The following is a 24,279-nucleotide window of genomic DNA, read 5'->3' as shown; positions in this document are numbered from 1 at the left end:
AAGGGTTGTCACATTCCAAATTAATTCACTGTAATGTGTTCATTTTTCATTAAATCATAAACTCTATGAAAGGCCCAATATTTAATAATACATTTAGAAATATTCATAATGCCCCAATAATTTTTTAAACTTTTATATTGATATGTTTAGTTTCTTATTTTCTTTTGAATTTCTACAGAGGAAAGAAAAATCTTTTTTTTTTAAATAGAAGCAATTGAATCTTAAAGTCACGTGGCTAAAAAAATTTTTTAAGGCATTTCAGGATATTTTGGACAACTGAAAAACTTAAGGGAGATTTGCAAAGTGTTTGTAACCCAGTGCTATTGTGCACTTAAAAAGAGACTAGATGACAGAAATGTTATCAATTTTAGGACCTTAAGAGCCAAAAGGTTGATCTCAGCATTGTGTTCTTATTGAGAGTAGATAATTAAATCATCACTTATTAGCCTTGTAATCATCCATTTCTTGTAGCAGTACCCCTCTTCAACCCTGAAACTGTTTTTTCTGTGCTGTGCTTCAACTGGATTTTCTATTTTAACCAGAACTTTGATATGCGGTATTTTTTTTTTTTTTTGCCATGCTTTTGAAGGAAATGTGTGTGTTAAATGTGTACTACCTTAATTATAATTACTCAGCTTTACATTTGGCATAGTCCGTTGGTGTGGGTGCGAGTGTGGGGGTATTTATTGTAACCCTGACATGGAGGTGGTGAGAAGAAAGAGTAGTTTTGAAATTCTTGCCCACAACTACTCAGCTGCTAGAAAGGTAGCTTCTAATTTAAGAAAATGGCTACTCATTTTTTTCCTCTTAGAATAGTTTCCTAGGAAACCAATGTACACAGTCACAGTAAAACATAAAAGAGAATAAACCAGAGGGAAAATAAAATTAAAGTTGTGCTTTGACATTCATGCTGATACTTTAAAAAATTAATCATCAAAAGGTATAGGTATTCTAATTTAAAAAATGGTCACAGGCTGTTGAGAAACATAAATATACATGGCAGCAGATGAATACTAATAATATCAATGGGCTTTAAATGTATTCTTAGTTTTGGAATTGGCATAGGTAAATTCTTACTTTCTTAACTGTGAGATTCCATCAGGACCAGCTATGTAATTTGCAAGGTCAGGGACAAACTGCAAATATAGGGCCTCTTATTTACATTTCATGATGTAATAGCAGAGCATTAAACCAAGTGTGGAACCCTCCTGAGCCTGGAGCCCTGTGTGGCTGCACGGGTCTCATGCCCACGAAGTCTACCCTGCATATTGAAAGGGACTGAATAAGACTAGATTCATATTTACTTTTAAACTTGATTTTGATTAAAACAGGCATTTTCATTTTTAATGTAAATGAATATAAACATTATTTTTCTGAACTGCAGACTTTTAATAATATATATATTTATGACATTTATCTATTAAATTTTAAAATTAACTTTAGCTTCCAACACTTTGTTGTGTTCGTATGTGAGCCTGTTAGTATGTAAGCATGTGTCTACACTGCATAGATGTATTTTGTAATTCAGAGCTTCTTACTATGATTCAAAGGTCAACAGTGAGAAAATCAGTAATCTTGGTTATTGGATGTAGGTTTTTTTCTGTTAATTGCATTAAAACAAAAAATTTACCAAATAATCAAATTTAGAAGTATCTTCTCCAAAGCTTAAACCTGGTGTTTTCAGCAAAGAGATTTTTAAATGTAAATTCCTTTCTGGAGGATTAACAACAAGCCAAAAAAGCCAAAACAAAGTTTAACTTACTATATCCTTAAAATCTTGATGTAAATATGTGAAAATTATTTGACTGGTATTTACAGTTGTAGGAACTTTCATACTCTTTGACATGATCAAGTGCAAACCCAACCATTCCTGTACCAGGTACGTCCAGACCTGACTCACATAGTGATAATTTTTTGGCATTAACTCTTGTTTTGGAATTTTTACTATAATAGGTAGGTAATATTTCAGAAAGTAAATGCAGGATGTGGAAGAAGTTTATTCCAGGAATCTGATCCACTCTGAGGAAATTAATTAAATGGTAAATTACTAGCTTTACAAGAGATTACTGCTCCTCACCTCCTTCTTTTTTTGCTTTTAGTTTCTCAGTGTAGAATAAAACAACAATTAATACTTCAAAACCTTTTGAGGTTTTTCATTAAAAGTTTACTATCTTCCAGCAATGTTTTGGAATTGGAACCCAGTTTAAGGATTGTGGTCTCAAAGATTGCACAATTGAACTATGGATTGTTAGTCACCACAGTCTCCCTGTCCACTTCCCATGCACCATTGATAGGATTCTTGAGTATACTCTTTATTATTAAAATAACAGCTAAGTATTGCCTAGAGAAAATAGAACTCTTCCCAAATGTTTTTATGTAGTGAATGCATTAGAATTTTTTTTGAAAAAGAGATAAACAAAGCATTTGAATTGGGTTCTTTTCCCCCGGGACCCTAGACGAGGCATCTAACCTTGTTGGTGAAGAGAAGCTGATCCCACCTGAGGAGACACCTGCCCCTGAAACAGACATCAACCTGGAGGTATCATTTGCCGAGCAAGCACTCAATCAGAAAGAGAGCTCCAAGGAGAAAATCCAGAAGAGCAAAGGCGATGATGCCACATTACCTGTACGTAGTACACTGTTTATAAATATACAGATATGTACATATACATATATATACACACACACATATACATACACACACACACACACACACACACACATATATATATATATAGAGAGAGAGAGAGAGACAGAGAGAAAGATGAGGTCTCACTATGTTGCCCAGGCTTATCTCAAACTCCTGGTCTCCAGCAATCCTCCCACCTCAGCCTCCCAAAGTCTTGGGATTACAGGGATGAGCCATCACACCTGGCTCAGGATATATTTTTCATCAGCTTTTTATTTTAAAAATGTAGAACCCACAGAAAAGTTGAAAGAATAGTATGGCAAACACCATTTGGCCTTCATAGATCAATTCAACAGTTATTAACATTTTATAACCTCTTTTTCTTTTCTGTATCTATCTATATGTACCTTTTTTTTTAGTTTGATACTTAAGAAATTTAAACTGAAGTGATAATCATATTTAATATACAGTCATATCAAAACTTCCCCAATTGTCACAATATTGTTCTTTATAGCTTCTCCCTTTTCCACTCCCATTTGGGTTCCAAACAAGGGTCATATACTGTATTTGTTGTCAGGTCTGTTTGGTTTTCTTGAATCTAGGTCAGTCTCCTGCTTTTCTTCAATATTATCAAGGAGTCCAAATCAGTTTTCTGATTGTTTCCTCAGGACTGGATTTAAGTTATACATTTTTAGCCACATTTACTGCATGGAGGATGTTTATGCCTTTGATTGCATCATCAGAAGAGATGCATGGTATCAGATGGTCCCTTTATTGGTGATAGAAGTTTGATCACCAACTTGTCTAAGGAGAGATGTTCACTAGATCTCCCCATTGTAAAAAGTTACCTTTCCTATGTGCAATTAATAATAATTTGTCATCCTTGAGACTGGGCAAATATCTTATATGTCAATAAAGCCTATTGCCCAGTGGTTTCACCATCCATTTGTAACTTTGCCTGAAACAACAACTAACCTGGTGCTTAAGAAATGGCTATTTTAAAATTCTATTATTCCTTCTACACTTACTGGCTGACACAGTCTTCCGTAATTGCTTCTTCAGTTTCTAGCACAAGATGTTCCAGGCTCTCTTTGTAATTTTCTCCCTGCAGACTTGAAAGCATCTATTTCTCCAAGAAGCTCTGGTACTTTTTAGCAGCAAATTGTATTTAGAAACCAAGCTCTGTGAAGTGAATGTTCTCATTGCTACTGAATATCTTGTATTTTCTAAAAAATACATTTATTATGCAGAATTTCACACAGGCAAAAGTTAAAAAAATGGTATTCTGAACCCCCAAATACTTAGCACTCAGCCCCAACATTCATTAGCCCATGGCCAATCCTGACCTATTCATACCCCCACCCAGTTCCCTATTCTGTTTTATTTTGAAATACATCTCTGAATTTTATTTTATCATCTATATTTCTAAAAGACAGAGGGGAATTTAAAACACAAACCATATAACCATTATTGTACCAAAAATGCTAACAATTTTTAATTTCAAATATCTAAGCAGTGTTCAAATTTCAAATTGTATCACATAATTTTATAATCTTTTTATACAGTTTGAGTCAGGATCCAAATAAGGCTCATGTCTTGTATTGCAATTAGTTAATACATCTTTTAAGAATTTTTAAATCTCCTCTATTTCTTTCTCTCTCCCTCTCTCTCTTTCCTTCCTTCTTCTTTCTTCCTTTCCCTCTATCCCTTCCTCTCTCTCACTGTTTTTCCTACCTCCCTCCTCATTTATTTATTAAAGAAACCTGGTTATTAAATTGTGGAGCGTTTCCCCCTCTGACTATTCCCCTGGTGTAGTTTAATATGTTCTTTTGTTTCTTATTAATGAGTTGACTTTAAATTGATCAGATTCAGTTTCACTTTTTGCGGGGGGCGGGGGGTCAAGACTACGTCAGATATGTGATTGTGTGTTTTCTGTTGAGAAGCTCATAATATCTGTTTGTCTTTTTTTGTCAACGTAGCAGCTGTTGCTGATCAATACCTGGATCCATTAATTTATTAATGGTTACAAAATTATGATCTAATATTTTCTTTTTATTAATTTGGATATTTCTTTGAGAGCAACTTTCTGAAAGTGGTCATTTTTACCTTCTATTTGTTTTCAGAAATTGTTGACTTAACAGTTTTCACCTGTGACCAATTAAGGTTTTAATTTACTTTGTAAAATATAGTCTTAACTCATGGAATTATATATATTTGTAAAAATAGTCTTAACTCATGGATTTACACATATTTGACATGATCCTGGACAAGATTTTACAAGCTTGTCTGGTGTGTTTTCTGTTCCAGACCTAGACTGATACGTTTCTGCAGGAAACTCTGATTCCGTTTAGTAGAAATAGACTTTTGTGACTATGATCAGGACTCTAGAAGTGTTCATTTCTCTGAGCTGGTCATTACTTTTGAGCTTTTTCAGAGGACAGACGTACATGAGCATCTTCTGTCTTCCATGCTGAGAATTGTAGTTCTCAGGAAATGGCAGATGATATATTTAGAATATCACATAATTGCATGTATCCTAAGTTAATGCACAGCATTCTCAGAATATGCTAATACTACCCTCAACAATATGATAACTAGAAATGGTTTAAAACTTGTTTTTCTGTGTGTGTGTGTGTGTGTGTGTTTTGGGGGTACATCCTAAAAGGGATTTTATACAGTAAAAGTATTGTGCTTTAGGTTACTCTTTGTATCGTTAAGCCATCAACTGCATACCTGGTTTGGTTGATTTGCTTTATTTTATTTTCAATTTTTAGAGATTGCTTTTCTTGAAATTTCATTTTGGTTTATAAGTATGTAAAATACTTATATAGTCCAATAGTAAAGTCGAAAAACAAAGTGTATTAAAAGTCTAGCTTTTATCCTTCAGCTACCAACCTATTCAATCGTTCCTCTTAGAGGCAAACTTTCTTTCCTTTTAATATCATGGTTTATCCTTCTGCTCCTAGGTAACTGGTAACTCACTATGCACAGTTTCTTCCACCTTGATTTTTGTTTTGTTGACTTAGTGTTGTATTCTGGAAATCATACCATAGTAGTATAGAGAAATATTTCTCACTTCTTTTTATTAGATTACATTGTACTCCATTGTACAGATGTATCATAATTTATTGAGTCAGTCCCCCTATGGTGGACATCTGAATTGTTTCCAGGCTTTTCTTCTATATATGTGTGTGTGTGTGTGTGTGTGTGTGTGTATATATATATATAGATATATCTGATATATATATTTGATATATAATATATTTATATGTATTTATATATTATATAGATATATTATATATTTATATATTATATAGAATATATTTTATATATTTGTATATTACATATATAAACATATATTTTAAATATTTACACATTACATATATAAACATATATTTTAAATATTTACACATTACATATGTAAACATATATTTTATATATTTACACATTACATATGTAAACATATATTTTATATATTTACACATTACATATGTAAACATATATTTTATATATTTACACATTACATATGTAAACATATATTTTATATATTTACACATTACATATGTAAACATATATTTTATATATTTACACATTACATATGTAAACATATATTTTATATATTTACACATTACATATGTAAACATATATTTTATATATTTACACATTACATATGTAAACATAATTTTATATATTTACACATTACATATGTAAACATATATTTATATATTTACACATTACATATGTAAACATATATTTTATATATTTACACATTACATATGTAAACATAATTTTATATATTTACACATTACATATGTAAACATATTTTATATATTTACACATTACATATTAAATATTTTATATATTTACACATTACATATGTAAACATAATAAAAAAAAAAAAATTTTATATATTTACACATTACATATGTAAACATATATTTTATATATTTACACATTACATATGTAAACATATATTTTATATATTTACACATTACATATGTAAACATATTTTATATATTTACACATTACATATGTAAACATATTTTATATATTTACACATTACATATGTAAACATAATTTTATATATTTACACATTACATATGTAAACATATATATATATTACACATTACATATGTAAACATATATTTATATATTTACACATTACATATGTAAACATATATTTTATATATTTACACATTACATATGTAAACATATATTATATATTTACACATTACATATGTAAACATATATTATATATTTACACATTACATATGTAAACATATATTATATATTTACACATTACATATGTAAACATATATTTACACATTACATATGTAAACATACATTTTATATATTTACACATTACATATGTAAACATACATTTTATATATTTACACATTACATATGTAAACATACATTTTATATATTTACACATTACATATGTAAACATACATTTTATATATTTACACATTACATATGTAAACATACATTTTATATATTTACACATTACATATGTAAACATACATTTTATATATTTACACATTACATATGTAAACATACATTTTATATATTTACACATTACATATATTAATAAATATTTCTATATTAATATATGTAATATATAAATTTATGTATATATAATATATAAATATATATATTATATATATATATATTTTTGAAATGGAGTTTCACTCTTGTCTCCCAGGCTGGAGTGCAGTGGTGCGATCTCAGCTCACTGCAACCTCCGCCTCCTGGATGCAAACAGTTCTCCTGCCTTAGCCTCCCAAATAGCTGGGATTATAGGTGCCTGCCATCACGCCCAGCTGATTTTTGTATTTTTGGTAGAGATGGGGTTTCACCATGTTGGCCAGGCTGGTCTTGAACTCCTCTCCTCAGGTGATCCACCTGCTTCGGCCTTCCAAAACGCTAGGATTACAGGCATGAGCCACCGTGCCTGGCCTTCTTGTATATTTTTAAAAATCTGTGTTTACACCTAATGGGAAAAGTAAAAGAGTATGCAAATGTGGCCTAAAATGATGATCCACTCTGCCAGACTATCCTCAGGAAAAGTATGGTTTTTTTGTGTGTGTGTTTGTTTTTTGTTTTTCTCGAGATGGAATCTTGCTCTGTCACCCAGGCACCATCTTGGCTCACTGCAACCTCCGCCTCCTGGGTTTAAGTGAGTCTCCTGCCTCAGCCTCCCGAGTAGCAGGGATTGCAGGCACACGCCACCATGCCTGGCTAATTTTTTATATTTTTAGTAGAGATGGGGCTTCCACCTTGGCCAGGCTGGTCTCGAACTCCTGGCCTTGTGATCTGCCTGCCTCGGCCTCCCAAAGTGCTGGGATTACAGGTGTGAGCCACTGTGCCTGGCCGATAAGTATGTTTTCAAAGTGACAGTCTTCATCACAAAATATGGAAAGGTTTTAAGTTGAAGGACAGTAGAATCTAATTAAACAAAATGAAGTCGTTGGCTTTTAAGTTGTTGACTCAAACAGTGGAATGAAATATAATTCATCTCCACTTGAGAGCTTTCAAAACAAAAACTCCCTCTGCCATTTTCTTCTCTGTTTAACTAATTTACCTTCACCTACCTTCTTAATTATATTCACGTTGCGCCCAAAGTTTAAAATGACCTCTCCATTTCTACCCCTCTGTTGTTCCATATTTCCCAAGGAAACTTTAATCTATTCTTCAAAGACTAGCTCAAGATCAGTTTTCCTGTTCAGTCTTTCCTGATCGTGAACTTATATTAGATCAAATAAATATATGAAATCACCTTTGATTTAGGTTGCATGCTTTAGACATTATTGTTAATCTGTCCTTGTATTTTTTTATGCAAATATGCATATACTCATCTATACAAACTTTTTTTTAGTCCGTTTGTCTTCTAGAAGGTATGGACTCATTGTTAAATTTCTACAAGTCTTTCCCATAGTTGAAAAAGTAAGATTTGTATTCACTACTCTGAGGCAGGTGTCTAAGTAGATATCAACCTTAAGTTCCATTTCTGTTCTATGCTCTTCTACTTCTGTAAATAAGCGGTAGGCTTTATGTAATACATTGTTCTCTGTTGACCTCATTTCATATTCACTTCCTTTTCCTCACAGCATCGAGCAGTCTGCAGTCTTTGTTAATTCTTTTTGATCTCTCACCGTGGATTCAAATTTCTCCTCTTAAATTTGGAGATCAGGTTTTATAACCTTTAATTTGCTTTAGTTTGAAAATTTAGCTACTTGGTGTATACACATTATATCTCAGAAATTATGCTCTGTAATTATTTTATTTATTAGATGACCTCTAGGAGGTAGACACCCCTATTTTTCATACATGGAAACATGTTAGAGAGGTAACTTGACATGCTGAGGCTTGACATTAATGACTGTGCCTTTGAAGCCTTTCTCTTGCTTTCCAAGTCAAAGCTAGAGTGATTTGATGAGTAAAAAAGTCAAGTTTATTATTAGTGATGAAATGCCTAAGGGCCCCCTCATGCAAATCCTACAAAAGAGCAACACAGCCGGGGAAAGCTACCTAGTTAATTTATGGTAACACATGGGAATCAATGACCTTATATTTTTTTTTGAAAATTTTTATTTTATTCTTTATTCCTTTTTTGTTTGTTTGTTTTGAGACGGAGTTTCACTCTTGTTGCCCAGGCTAGAGTGCAGTGGCGCGATCTCAGCTCACTGCAACCTCCATCTCCTGGGTTCAAATGATTCTCCTTCCTGGGCCTCCTGAGTAACTAGGATTACAGGTACCTGCCACCACGCCCGGCTAATTTTTGTATTTTTAGTAGAGATGGGGTTTCACCATGTTGGTCAGGCTGGTCTCGAACTCCTGACCTTAGGCGATCCGCCTGCCTCAGCCTCCCAAAATGCTGGGATTACAGGCGTGAGCCACCATGCCTGGTCTTACTCTTTTCTTTAAACACATTTTTCAAGAGGTAGAGAACTTTTCTCTTGCTGAAATTTCACTTAGCCAACGAACAGAACCATTCAGTCTATTAACTAAACAAAAAAAGACAGGAAACTTCATAAATATTTAAAGCTGCTGCTATGAATTAAACATTGAGATAAAGAACTAACTCCTTCATTAAGCACAATGTTTAAATAAATAAGCTCATGACATATATCGCTAGGTAAATCAAATGTTTGAATTAATAATATTTCAGGATTCTGTAAACATTTACCTTGGGTAATGCTTTAAATGGCTGTATTACATGTGTTTGGCTTATTAGACCCAAAGCAACTGATTTTAATGAAACATTTAGGGCTTAAAAAAAAAAAGGTAAATATGATTGGTTCAGCATTCAGAAAATGAAGCAATTAGCAGAAATATAGGACCAAACATGGGAAAAATGCAACCAGTTTTTTGTGATTTTTAAGAAGGAAAGCTCAGTAGAAATCACAGAAAATCAGGGGAACACGAAGCCAGTGGCCCTCCACCTCACTGAGTTTGATTCTATGCCCTCCTCCCTGTACGATGTGCGTCTCCATTCATTTAGTGGACCATGACAGACCACCCGTAGTGTGCCAGGTCTGTGGTACAACAGGGTTACAGAAGTGATTAAGAAGTGGCTCCTCTCCTTGAGGGGCTCACAGTACCACATCAACACCTATCAACCTAGATATCTCCCTGCCTACTCTGGTGGATGGGAAAAATGGAGTAGAACAGAATGGTTACAAAACTTAGGATTTAGGAGAACTGAAATTTGCATCTTCATGACATCACTAGTTAACTGAGTCTCTCAGTTTCCCCACCTAGAAGATGCTGTAATAATTCTTATTAGGACTTTGGCAGGATTAAATGAACTGTTTTTCGATAAGAGAATTATTGTTATCATTTTTTTCTTACCTTGCCATGACACGTAAGAATAAAGGAAGACCATGAAATGTTGTTATTATTTTAAAAGCTCCATGAAAAAAATATAATATGTAATATTTTTGAGTGCTATTTATCATTTGATCTTCACCACAACCTTAAAAGTTAGGTTCAGTTGTTCTCATTTTACAGATGAGGAGGCTAAGGCACAGAAGGGGACATTGTTTGCCAAAGGTCACATAGTAAGTGATGAAAACCTGTAGTCTGGCTCCACTCTCTTGAACCCTGTGCAGTGCCCCATGGAGGCCATCCTGCCGCCTGCTGGAAATTTGCTTAGGCCCCACCTTCAGTGATGTTCATTGCTGTTTATCTGATGTTCTCCTAGGAAAAAAAAACACATTACAAACAGTTAAGAAAGACCCCTTTCCTCTTACAGTGGACTTGAAGGCTCTCTTTTGAATTGAGTTTGCTTAAAGGGAATTAGCTTCTCACTTACTAAAAGTCATAGGTTTTACGAACTGCTCTAGGAGAGTGACTCCAACATTTTCATCTCACAACTCCTTCATACACTTAAAAATTATTAAGGGCCTCAAACACCTTCTGTTTACATGGGTTATACCTATGGACACTTACCATATCTGAAAATAAAATTGAGAAATTGAAAAAATATTAATCCATTTAATGTAACAATATCGTTAACGTAAATATCTTTTTTTCAAAATGGAAAATAGCCATATTTTCTAAAAAAAAAATTAAGTTATGGTTTTAATTTTAGCAAGTCTCTAATGTCTGGCTTTAGTTGAAGTCAGCTGGATTATCATATTTACGTTTGCATTCAGTCTGTTGCAATAGCACTCATTTACATCTGGAAAACTGTACTGTGTACTCGAGAGAATCAGAGTGTAAAAGGCAAAGTAATGCCTCTTTACTAATTATTAAAATAGTCTTGGACGTTTTGGAAGGATATTGGATACTCCCAGTGGTCCCTGGACTACACTTTGAGAATTACGGCTTTAGGACATGTCTTTTGCCCTAGTATTTAGACGATGAAGTCTTAATGATAAGATGCAAGAAGTACCAAGGCAAAGGGAATAAAATAGATGCAGTTAAATCAGCTAATCAGCAATTGAATTAAATGAAAAATTCAAAGGTAAACCCAAACTGTAAGAGAATGATCAGTTTGAGTAATAGGTAAACACAATGGGATTGTAATTTGTTTTAAATGTACACACTAGTGAAATTTGCCTTTTTATCTTGTGGTTTGCTTTCTTATGTTTAATGTGTTTAATATTAAAAGATGATGTTTGGGAAAGGCAGAAAAACACACCATTATGTGCTTGTGATTATGAAGTAACATCTTAGTCCCACTTTATTCAGCAGTGAAAGTAATATACAAGTTGAGTATCCCTAATCCAAAAATCCAAAATCCTCAATGTTCCAAAATCAGAACCGTTTTGAGCACTGGCATGATGCCACAAGTGAAAAATCCCACACATAAGTACTTAACACAAAATTAGTTTCATGCAAATTAGTTAAAATATTTTGTAAAATTGCCTTCAGGCTATGTGTATATGAAACATAAATGAATTTTGTGTTTAGACTTGGGACCCATCCCAAGATGTCTCATTGTGTATATACAAATATTTTAAAATCTGAAATCCAGAGCACTTCCGGTCTCAAGCATTTTGGATGAGGTGTACTCAACCTGCAGTAGCAACCACATAAAAGCACTTGGGCAGTGCTGGGCACTAAATCTCACAACAGCCCTCTGAATTCAGTGGCCCATCCTTTTCTTCCTTCTTTTTGTTACCCTTCTCCTCCTTTCCCTCCCCCTCCATCTCCCATTTTACAGAAGTAAAGGTTAAGCCATTGCCATAAGTCACACAACTAGTAAGTAGATAGGTGACTAGTAAGCTCTGAAGTCCATGCTCTTCATTTCCCCTGTGTCCCTCTTACCCCAATGGGCTGCAGCCTTTCTGGACCAATCTTACTTGGCTTTTGTGACAATTAAAAGATACATAAGTGTATGTGAAGTGTACCTGGCACATTCTAAGCATACACTCATGGCTACTATTCCTCTTTCTCTTCCCCCTACTTGTCTTCTTCATGTCATCTTCCTCTGTTTCCCCATCCCCTTCCCCCATCCCCTTCCCTCCCCTTCCTTTTCCCTCTCCCCCGCTCCCCTTCCTTTTCCCTCTCCCCCGCTCCCCTTCCTTTTCCCTCTCCTCTTCTCATCTCCTTTTCCCTCCCCCTTCCCCTCCCCATCCCCCCTTCCCCATCCCCCTCCCCCTTCCCCTTCGCCTCCCCCCACCCTCCCCCTCTGTTTTCCCCCTCCTTTTTCCCCTCTCTTTTCCCCTCCCCTTTCCCCTTCCCTTCCCTTCCCCTTTCCCCTTCCCTTCCCTTCCCCTCCCCTTTCCACTCCCCTTTTTCCTCTCCTTTTTCCTCTCCTTTTTCCTCTCCCTTTCCCTTCCCCTTTCCCTTCCCCTTTCCCCTTCCCTTTCCCCTTCCCTTTCCCCTCCCCTTTCCCTTCCCCTTTTCCTCTCCTTTTTCCCTGCCCCTTTCCCCTCCCCTTTTTCCCTCTCCCTCCCCCTCTCCCTCCCCTCCCCCTTTCCTCCCCTTTTTCTTCTCCTTTTTGCCTCCCCCCTTTCCTCCCCCTTTTCCTCCCCTTTTCCACCCCTTTTCCCCTCCCCCTTTCCTCCCCTTTTCCCCTCCCCTTTCCTCCCCCCCTTTCCTCCCCTTTTCCCCTCCCCCTTTCCTCCCCTTTTCCCCTCCCCCTTTCCTCCCCTTTTCCCCTCCCCCTTTCCTCCCCTTTTCCCCTCCCCCTTTCCTCCCCCTCCCCTCCCCCTCCCTCTCTTTCTTTTCTTTCTTTTCCCCCTCCCCTCCCCCTCTCTCTCCCCTTCCCTTCCCCCCTCTTCTTCCCCTTCCCCCTCATGGATTGTGCTTGACTTCTAGTCTTCCTTTTCTGAAGGTCACTTAACTGGAAGTCTTTTTCTCCTAGTTCACTGTCTCTGTTGTCCTCTGAGCCATTGGTATTAATACTCCGAATTTGCGGTCTGGTCCCATTGTCTGTCAGACTTTGGATGTGGACTCCCGAACACTCCACAGCTTTAGGGGTCGTCATCATGACAGGATCACTCTTCATTCTGACTGGAGAAATTCTGTGGCTTTTCTTATGACTTATTCTGAGTATAACTTCTTTTTGTAGTTGGTTTTTCCTTCCTGCATTATAATGGAGGTTAGGTACTGTAAGCTTTTACTATATTAATGATGTTTATTTTAGAGTTTCAGATTGCCAAAAGACAAAACAGGTACCACAAGGATTGGTGACCTTGCACCCCAGGACATGAAGAAAGTTTGCCATTTAGCCCTAATTGAGCTGACTGCCCTCTATGATGTATTGGGCATTGAGCTGAAACAACAAAAAGCTGTGAAAATCAAAACAAAAGGTAATCATGAAATGATAAACCCTTGGATTTACTTCTAAAATAGCAAGGATGGACCTGGCTTTTTAGCAGTATTTCTGGGAGACAGGGAAATCACCTACAAAATAAACCAACACTTGAATACATCTAAAGTTTATATCCTAAGATGTTGCCTTCAAAAGTTTTATAACTGGATAGAGATACACTGTGTCCTAGACTATAGAGAATAAAGGCATAGTCAAATAATTTAATTCTTATAGAAGGAAATTCTGAAGCAATGACTCTTAACTCATTTGCTTTCTCCTTTAAATCTATATATTTAAAAATATACATATTTGGTACACATTTATTTCCAGAATCAGATCTTGAAAAATGACTTTAAGACTGTTGATTCTAAGTGACTACTTTTGGTTATTCATTGGATAGCAAATAAATGGGCTAGTTAGTAGTCTGCCCCTTTGTTCCTGGACATTCTAATTTTACCTATTTTGAAAAGACATTCTTTCCCCTATTAAGAAAATACCACCATTGTGACAAAACAATACCACTAGATTGTACTCTTCATGGAAATATGGAGTGGTTTTTTGTTTTTTTTGTAAGTACCTTGCTTTACCCATTAAATAAACAGTTTATTTTTAATGATATAATAGAGAACAGACACCTCTTCAGTTTTGTTTCTCTAGTAATTTATTGGTCTTGAAATCCACATAATTCTCTGTTGACAAGGCTTTACTTTAGGAATCTTTGTCCTCTTGTTTAACCTTAGAAGTATCTCCTAAAGAGAAACCAAGAATGAGGATTATTGAATTGCTATGGTAACATTCACAAAGACAAGTATTCACCTGATTTAGGTTTTGGAGGCAATTACTCTGTAGGACTGAAGTGTACCTTCCCTTCTGGTCCTGTCATGCTTGGCCCCAGAAGACCTCATTCTGTGCTTAGTTCCTTTGAGTATTTTGGCTTAAAGCCTAGGATGGTGAATTTCTGAGTTAAATGGTGCTCTGTTTTTTCATAAGTCCATTGTGGATAATGAAGACTTAAGACGCTATCTGAGAAGCTCATCACAAAGCCTTCTCCAAACATAAAATAGAAATACAATTTAAATAGTTGTGGGTCAGTGCCCAAGATTTTTAAAGTGGCTCAGAGCGTTTTTTTTTTTTTTTTTTTTAATGTTATGTTTTAGAATTGCATCCTGGCAAAGAAACATTAAGTTGTTTATATCAAGGCTATCATTGTTAATAGCCTTTCTTTCCATTTTTATTTAATACCTGTTTGTCTTATCCAAGATACTGATTTTATGTTATACCCTAGACCCTTGGCATCCTTGAGATTGCATCTTTTCTGAATTCCCAAACTGAAAAGTTATTTCCTGGGTTACTGGCGTTCTTTTGAATGGCATCTCGATTAAGCGTCACAATATCCAATGTCTGTCCTCATACCACAAGATAATCCCCTTTTTCATGTTCACAGATGATTTTCATTTCCATGCTGATGTGTGTCGTAAAGGAAAAAGTTATCACTTTGGTGCTAACCGTCCACTCAGTGATGGGGGCAGGGTGGAAGTGCTGGTAGAAGCCATGTTCATACCAGACTCAAGGCATATGATTTTAATTTAGAAAAATTGTAAATTATTACCATCATTTTTTTCTGGAGCTATTTCTAAGTATATACAATCACAAAGTTAAATTTAAGAGTAGCAAGTATCTATTTTGTAAAGAGAAACATTTGTAGAACAAGATCATGATCTTGTCTGATTTCTTAGAAAGCAAATATTTGCATTTTGCTGTATTGTAAAGTGTTCAATGTCTATTTAGTATGGAAAAGATGAATGATTATTGCTTTTTTTGGTGATAAAAAAGGTGACAGCTCTGTCACTGAGGCTACAGTGCAGTGGTGCAGTCACGGCTCACCGTAGCCTCAACCTCCCAGGCTCAAGCTATCCTCCAACCTCAACACCCCCAGTAGCTGGGACTATAGGAGCCTGCCATCATACCTGCCTAATTTTTTTTTTTTATTTTTCATAAAGATAGAATCTCACTATGTTGCCCAGGCTTAGGCTGGTCTTGAACTCTTGGGCTCAAGCAATCCTCCCACCTTGGCTTCCCAAAGTGCTGGAGTTACAGACATAAGCCACTGCACCTGGCCAATATTTGCTTTTAAGTAAGAATTTTTAATTTGATTACATTTAGTAAATTATTTGGATATTTTGCATGCTCTCACAGCCCTTTATTTCTCTTATGCAGCAGTTTGCACTTTTCTAATTATGTTGGTAATTATTTGCAATCATTTGTTTAGTTGTCTTTCCCTGCTACATTCCTCTATAAGGCAGGGCTGGGATTTTGCTATTGGCCACCATATATATAATGTTAAGAAGCTGTCATTCACTTAGTAGTTGCTAAATAAATAGTTGTCCGATTGACAGTATCAGAAATCTTATGCTTTAACATTTTTATATTAATATTTTATAGGCTGACAAAAGTGAGGAAATTTCATTTTTTTTTCTTGCAGATTCTGGTCTTTTTTGCGTTCCATTGACAGTGCTATTAGAACAAGATCAGAGGAAAGTACCAGGAACGCGAATACCCTTGATCTTTCAAAAAGTAAGTAGGCTTGGATTGGTCAGCATAGAGAGAACATACTTAAGCTAATAGTGGTTTTTGTATTCATATTATTATAATACAGTTTTCCAATTGATATACTGTCATGTTTTGTACTTTGATTTTCTATTCAGGAAGCAAATTTGTTTCAAGGGCTCATAAGTTTTATATTCATGGTGATGCTTTCTGTGTTATTACTGTAACTGTGATTACCTGGCATCATTTTCCTGTCTTATATTAGCTGGCTTTGTATAATTGAGATTTCAATTCTATAATACATAGGAGTGGGAACTGCTTATAAATTTCTAGGGAATTGCATCCTCATGAATATTTCATGCCGGTGTGTATTTCCTCAGCTTTTCTATTTACAGTGAGGATGTCCAATTTAATTTACCAGTGCCTATTTCCAAAGTAGGCAAAGAAACCATAAAGTAGAATTAGAAAATGATTGCTAAACTATTAAGTCACTGTGTAGTCAACACTCAATTATTCATAAGGGGATTATCTGTGGCAATATAAAAATTTCCATCCAACCTCTGAGCCATCATTGTTCAGAAACACAGATTACATTTGAGAAAAGCTAAGGAATGCACAGTGAGGAAGACAGGTCAGCTCAGTTGTGAACTACCCAAGCTGTAGATTCTTTGCAGCAGCCCAGGCTTATCACCGTTTCTGAAATTTCTTGGGACAGTAGAAATTGATTTGCAGTTAATTGGCTCAGCAAACTCATCCAGTACTAAGGCTCAATCTACTTGGCACTTATTCTTCCCCTCTTCCAAACCAGTCAATTAATTCCCTGTCTTACCTACTAAACTTTGGTGCTTTTTTCCCCTCATATCTACCACTACATTCAAACCTGCATCTCATTATTTCTCCTGACAAACTTTGTTCTATACAGTTTATCCCACCCATCAGCCTCTTTTAGCCACTGCATGCAGAACATGTATCTATGGAGAGCTGTCAGCAGTACCTGTGATTAACAGGAGGAGGCTGACAAATACAGGTGACATATTCAAATTCTTCTGTCAGTAGCAGTTGCAATTTACTATACACCAAAGCCTATACAAAGCAGGGATCTCAGCAGCATCCTTTCCTCGGGTATTAGTCAAAGTTCTCCAGAGAAACAGAAGCAATAGGATATATTTAGAGTGAGATGAAGAGATTTATTTTTTAATTGGCTCACACAATTGTGGGGCTCACAAGTCTGAAATATGTAGAGCAGGCTAGCAGACTGGAAGCTCAGGCAAGAGTTGATGCTACCATCTTGAGTCCAAACTCTGCAGGCTGAAACTTAGGCAGTATTTCTTTGTTGCAGTCTTGAAGCGAAATTGCTGCTTCTTTGGGAAACCACGATCTTTTAGGCCTTCAACTGTTTGGATGAGGCCCACTACATTATAGAGAGTATTAAATAATTTTCATTACTCAAAGTCTACTGTTATAACCAAAAAAACAAAAAATCTGTCACTGCAACATGTAGACTGCTGTGTTTGACTGAACACCTGGGCGCTATAGCCTAGCCAAATTAGCACAAAAAATTCACCATCACACCACAGAAATACAGTGAGCTTCAGTTTCTGTGGAGGTTCAATGATGCCATGTGATCCGGCTGAGGATTGCATCCAGTCTATTAAGAAAAATCTCCCTTTGTCATTTTCTCTTGAAGTTTTTTTTTTTTTTTTAATTTATTTAGTTGGTTATTTTACATTTTTGGTCCCTTAACATTCTGCAGATTCTGGCTGTCTATCTGTTTGAAGGATTGGAGAATGGCCCTAAAGTATTTTTGTCTCTATAAAAAATAAAGGAGCATATAAAAAGTTTACTTGTAGATAACATTCATCTGTTTGCATCCCCTGTGAATTATAACCAAAAAATCACAGTGATCTATCACAAAGTTTTGATTTATCAGCTGACAACTCAAATTAGGTCATATCTCTATTTTGTAAAATGGAAAAAGTTAGAAACGACTGATTTGCAGGAAGATTCATTACCAGTCTTTAGAGGACTATAATTTAATTTTTGAGCTTATATACTCAAAAAGGACACTAAAAAAGCTTATCTAATATCTATGAACCTGTACCTGTTATATTATTATTTTACTCAGAAGTACATTGTTTAAACCTTGTATTCTCAGAAGGGTGAGGGAAATAAAAATATTGTTAATTTTAATCTATGAAAAAAGTCTGCCTTATAACTTTTTTTTTTTTTTTTTTTTTTGAGAAGGAGTCTCGCTGTCGCCCAGGCTGGACTGCAGTGGCGCGATTTCGGCTCACTGCAGGCTCTGCCCCCTGGGGTTCAGGCCATTCTCCTGCCTCAGCCTCCTGAGTAGCTGGGAATACAGGCGCCCGCCACCTCGCCCGGCTAATTTTTTGTATTTTTAGTAGAGACGGGGTTTCACTGTGTTAGCCAGGATGGTCTCGATCTCCTGACCTTGTGATCCACCTGCCTCAGTCTCCCATAGTGCTGGGATTACAGGCGTGAGCCACCGCGCCCGGCCCCCCTTATAACTTAATTATCAAATCTAGTGTTTTCACTGTCAAATGAATCAGCCAACTCAGCCATACTTTGTGTCAAAGAGTCTGTGTTTTCATTTTTCAATTCATATAAGTATGTAATATGTATTTTGAGAAATGTTATGAAAATTACTGATAAATTACAGAACATAGATAAATTAGTAAAAACAGCATCATTAAAATGTATGGGTCAATATAGTTATTTTTCATCTTTATTTTAATTCTGATAATAAAAGGAATGCTATAAAGTATTATTTATATTTTAATAATGCAATATAATGTGCTAGCCAAAAATGTTATTTTCAGAGTGAGATATATGAGAAAACACATGGCATTCCTTCTGACGATATATGTGTATAACTCTATTGGGTGCTGGTTTTTAGCCTTAGAGAATAATGAAAAGGAGAACTCAAATATTAAAATGCAGAAATTACGCTCATTCAGTTATTCAGAAGTCACAATCACTTTTTCCTGTGTACTTAATGAAAGTGAAAGGCATATATTGCTGAAAACTAATTTGCTCCAGCAGCTAGCATACAATTGTACTCTTTGTTAATAGGACTAGAAACATTTTAAACATTTTATAAGATCAAATAAAATGAAAATTGGCTATACATTGAATATTGGTTAAATTTGGTTTTAAATACTTTATTTTGAATAACGCCTATCTGATCTAAAATAATTCGCCTAAAATTTTTGCTGTGAGATTTTATCCAGTGTTACTTGAAAAACGTGGTCTTGGAAAATATTCCAGAAGAATTTTTAAAAATCCTGTACTGCTTTGACTGATCAAAGATACTTCTCTTTTCCTAATAATAAATCCTTAGGAGAATTTTGAGACTACTGTGCTTAGTTCTTATCTGATTTCCTCAATATCAGTGCATCTTTGGCCATAATATAACCCAGGAAGAGAAGAGGTGAAGTCTTTAAAGAAAAGTTGACATCTCTTCCAGTGTCCACATACTACAATATATCTAACTTCAGAATATCGAGACAAAGGTCAAAAGACCTCATTTATGATGCTTTGCTCCTAACAGACACTTTTCTGTGCAAGGGAAAAACAGTAAGTTCTAGGTAGTTTATAGAGCCTTGTTTAATCATTAAAGGAGGCTTCCCTGAAAATTTTTTTTTTTTACATTCTTTTGATACTCTAGATTTTATGCCTTAGGGCATGCAGAGAATATTATAGTAAGATTGTGGATGAGTGAAGAATAGGTCTGTCTTTTATAAAGTAGAGAAGGCAATTGTGAAATGAGAGTGGGTGCCAGGGAGGAAAACCTATATGATGCCAGGAAATGCCTTATATTTAAACTGAGGACATGAAAACTGATTTTCTTAAAATAGCAGAATATATTCTATAAAGCCTTTGTGTACTGCTCAGGGAATGCCTATTCCAAGAAGATCACTTAAGAATCTGACCACTCTTATCTTCTTCTTAGCCTCCAATAGTTATTGTAATTTCTCCATTTGCCTTTTTTTTGCGGGTTTCTGCCTTTTTAAAAAACAAAAACAAAAAAAATGCTTTTTGTGGGAATCTGGAGTTAGATCAGTGTATTCATTGGGTATCAGGTATGACTTAGAGGCCATATAAAAGGACATTTTTCTTTGTTTAACGCCAAAGGCTTAAAAATGAATATTTGCAAACAGTTTTTTTTCTGCATGTCATAAATAATTCTTTCTTGGAACAAGCTAAGAATGAGATGTAAATATGCAAATGCTAGATTTTCATAAGATTTATTTGATTGCAGAATGTAGGTTTCTGGAAAAGCAGAATAAATAGATGTTCTTAGTTGCTTTTAAACAATGAACATCTTTATTCTGTTTGTTTGGAGTACCACAGCTGTTGTGTGAAATTACACACTTCTGTTATAAAGTAGCATAAGGCCCAACTTTTTCTAAATTATAACAAAAGTTTCTGGACTTACTGTTTTGAAGGACAGTGGTAGTGAAATAGCATTCAAAACCTCATAAAATCCAGTTTACATGTCATTGTAATCAGTTTTATTTATATGTGAAACAGATGTTAAATTTGGAATTGTACCTGTTACAAATATCGAAATTAGAATGTTTCTCTGTTTATGCACAGCTGATTTCTCGAATTGAAGAGGGAGGTTTGGAAACTGAAGGTCTCTTACGAATCCCTGGAGCTGCTATTAGAATCAAGGTAATCTCTGGGTTTTAGTAATGTAAACATTTTATTGTTTATTTACACTTATGCATTTTAAAAGCTAACTTGTCCTCTCTACCCCGTTTTTCCATTGTTAGTAAAGTAGATAAAATAAAACAATAAAACCTTTTAGCATTCAGTTTAGTTTTTCTACAGTCCCTTCTGGTTTTTGCTAAGTTTTTTTTTTTTTCAAAATCACCATATTACCCATAATAATACTATGACAAAAGTATGTGATGAGTTAAAATATTAATGGCCTGGGGATAGTTGTGATAGATTTAGCCAGGATGAGTAGTAGCAATTGAGTTTACCAAAGTCAGGGCTGGGTGTGGTGGTTCACACCTGTAATCCTAGCACTTTGGGAGGCCAAGGCGGGAGGATTGCTTGAGATTAGGAATTCAAGACCACCCTGGGCAACAAAGTGAGACCCTGTCTCTACAAAAAATAATTTAAAAAATTAGCCAGGCATCGTGGTGCTCACCTGGAGTTCCAGCTACTCAGGAAGCTGAGTAGAGAGGATTGCCTGAACCCAGGAGTCCCATGTGGCAGTGAGCTGTCATCGTCCCCCTGCACTCCAGCCTGGGTGACAGAGCAATAAGACCCAGTTTCTTAAAAATAAAAAACACTTTGGGAGGCCAAGGTGGGCGGATCACAAGGTCAGGAGTTAGAGACCAGCCTGGCCAAAATAGTGAAACACCGTCTCTACTAAAAATACAAAAAATTAGCCGGGCATGGTGTTGGGCACCTGTAATGCCAGCTACTCAGGAGGCTGAGGCAGGAGAATCGCTTGAACCTGGGAGGCAGAGGTTGCAGTGAGCCAAGATCGCACCATTGCACTCCAGCCCGGGCAACAGCGCGAGACTTCATCTCAAAAGAAAAAAAAAAAAAAGGCCAGGATCATAGACTCCAGCAGATGGGGGGCCTTGACATCCTATGCATAATTAGTCTTAGTGAGCCGGCCAGACAAGACACTCTCAACCACCTTCCTGATTCACACAGTTCCCTGTCTTGCTGTATCCAGGGTAGCCTGAGTCTCGCTGGTGAAATAATAATTCCTAGACTTCCCAATTTGAGCCCTCCCTTCTCCCTTGCCTTTTCTTCTCTCTGGATGACATTTCCTTCCCACTGTTCCAGGGTACCACGTGTCCTCCTGCTGTCATCTTTGTGCCTCACTTTTTGCTCTGGGGGATAAAGCTTCCAATGAATGCATGATAAAGATGGAATTACCCTACAGGGGATGCATACTACATATCCCCTCAGGGGATTTAAATGTAAAGGGGACTCATACTTGGAATTGTAGCTGTATCTGGAAGCAGCCATTAACTATTAACTTTTACCCTATCTTCCAAATTCACCTTTAGCTCTGCACTGAGATAGCACAAGTAACCACTGCCCACATCCAATACATTGTCTTCCTGAATTTGAAAATCCAAGAGAAAATAGGAGAGAAGAGAGATAATCTCTCTTCATTTTCATAACCCCATTCTTTATGAAATCTTTAGAGCTGGATCAGGGCTAAGGGTTTCTTGGGGAGTGCACACTGTCCTGGCCTGCTTCTAATGGGCTGTGGTGTTGCCAGGATTGGAATTACTCTTTATACATTTCACAGTTTGCATCGCCTGCTTATTTTGATAAGTTGCCTTCATTTAGGACACCAGTTTCGGCCTCCTTGGCTCTTACTATATAGTGATCTCATTTTAATAGGATTCGAGTAGCCTGATATATTCTGATCATAATTTTCCACTTGTGTCCCCTGGGTTTGGTGTCTGGTACTTAGAGGTCCCTGAAACTGTGCTGTTTGTAAGTTTCATAGCTTGTCATTGTCTTACTTCATGTAACACCTACGGCACGGTTGCCACTAGTCAGTCATGGACATTGTGTGATTCTGAGACAAGTTCTTTTAAGTACATTCACTAACAAAGATATAATTCCTCAGAAACAGGTAACAAACACAACTTCATATTACCCATATTGGCAAGATAGTCCTCAATTCACCGTTCAAAGCACTCGGGCCCTCACTAGCAGACTGCAGTGGCCAGCTCACAGGAGGCAAAAATACATTTACTTTAGTACAGAATAGTGAATATAATGCAGATTTTACTTTGCAGCGAGAAGGCTGGCAGAAGGACAAGTTTAACTAAGTGTAATTTCTAAGAAGGCCAATTAAGTGGATTCAGCTGGCTCAACTCTTCAACCCAGCCTGTTGTCATATGCCAAATTATGCAGCAGCTGGTCCATTATAAATAATTTAAAAGATAATATGCAAAAATTTTGGTTGTCTCTTTTCCCCCTGGCCCCACCAAATTTCTCTGTACTATTCTCTCTCCCTCTCCCTGCATTCTTTCTGCCTCTCTTCTCTGGATCTTCCTCTGTTGTCCTTTCCTCCCTCATTCTTTCCCCCCTCCTTCTTTCCCCCCTCATTCTTTTCCTCCCTCATTCTTTTCCTCCATGCCCCCTCTCTCTCCTCTTCCTTCCCTCCCTATCTCCCACTCCCTTTTTCTATCTTTTCCTCCCTCCTCTTTTTTTTCTTCTTCCTCCTTTTCTCCCTCCCTCTTCCCTCCTCCCTATTTCTTTTTCTGTCTTTGCCCACTCCCCTTCACCTATTTCATCAGTTACAAAAATAATTGGGGGTAGAGAATGGTTGTTGTGTTAGGAAGAGAAAATGTGGTAATTTGCCTTACAAGAAAACAAAGAACATACTTTGGGAGAATGGTTTCATGTAATAGAGGAAAGTGACAGAAACTTGTGATGGTTTTTAACATGATAGGATTTATGTATAGTAAAGAAGTATACAAAAAATAGTAATTACAAAACTCAATTGATTTACTAGTAATAATTTGCCTGACAAATTTTGTAGAGTTCTGAGGTAAGTGAACTAGATATTTCTAATTCTGCATGGACTCAGACTGTTTTCCGCAGCTGGCAGCAGGATGGCTGTGCATTAAAGACAGGTATATTGATGTATTTTCTTGCCTCGTTTACTGTAAAATTGGGTTTTCCACTTCCCATAGGTGACTAATCAGAGGTAGCCTTCTGTTTTAGGCCCAGAGATTGATTATGTATTTTTTTATGTAATATAATTCTAAATTTAAAACATATACTTCTTTTTTAATGATTTTTTTCTTAATTTAAT

General features: G+C 36.0%; 1 protein-coding gene across 1 annotated transcript in view; it reads left to right on the top strand.

The window, feature by feature from the left end:
• Positions 1–24,279, top strand: part of ARHGAP18 (Rho GTPase activating protein 18) — a 133,979-nt gene that overhangs the window by 78,076 nt on the left and 31,624 nt on the right. The window contains exons 5-8 of the mRNA XM_003255694.4: positions 2,457–2,626; positions 13,731–13,896; positions 16,381–16,472; positions 21,066–21,143. Coding sequence (XP_003255742.1) covers positions 2,457–2,626; positions 13,731–13,896; positions 16,381–16,472; positions 21,066–21,143 — 506 coding nt within the window. The remainder of the gene's footprint in view (positions 1–2,456; positions 2,627–13,730; positions 13,897–16,380; positions 16,473–21,065; positions 21,144–24,279) is intronic.

The sequence above is a fragment of the Nomascus leucogenys genome, chromosome 3 (genome assembly GCF_006542625.1).
Source record: "Nomascus leucogenys isolate Asia chromosome 3, Asia_NLE_v1, whole genome shotgun sequence".
NCBI classification, from domain to species: Eukaryota; Metazoa; Chordata; class Mammalia; order Primates; family Hylobatidae; genus Nomascus; species Nomascus leucogenys.
Note: the sequence above shows the minus strand (reverse complement) of the source record. Positions and strands in the feature narration are given on the sequence as shown.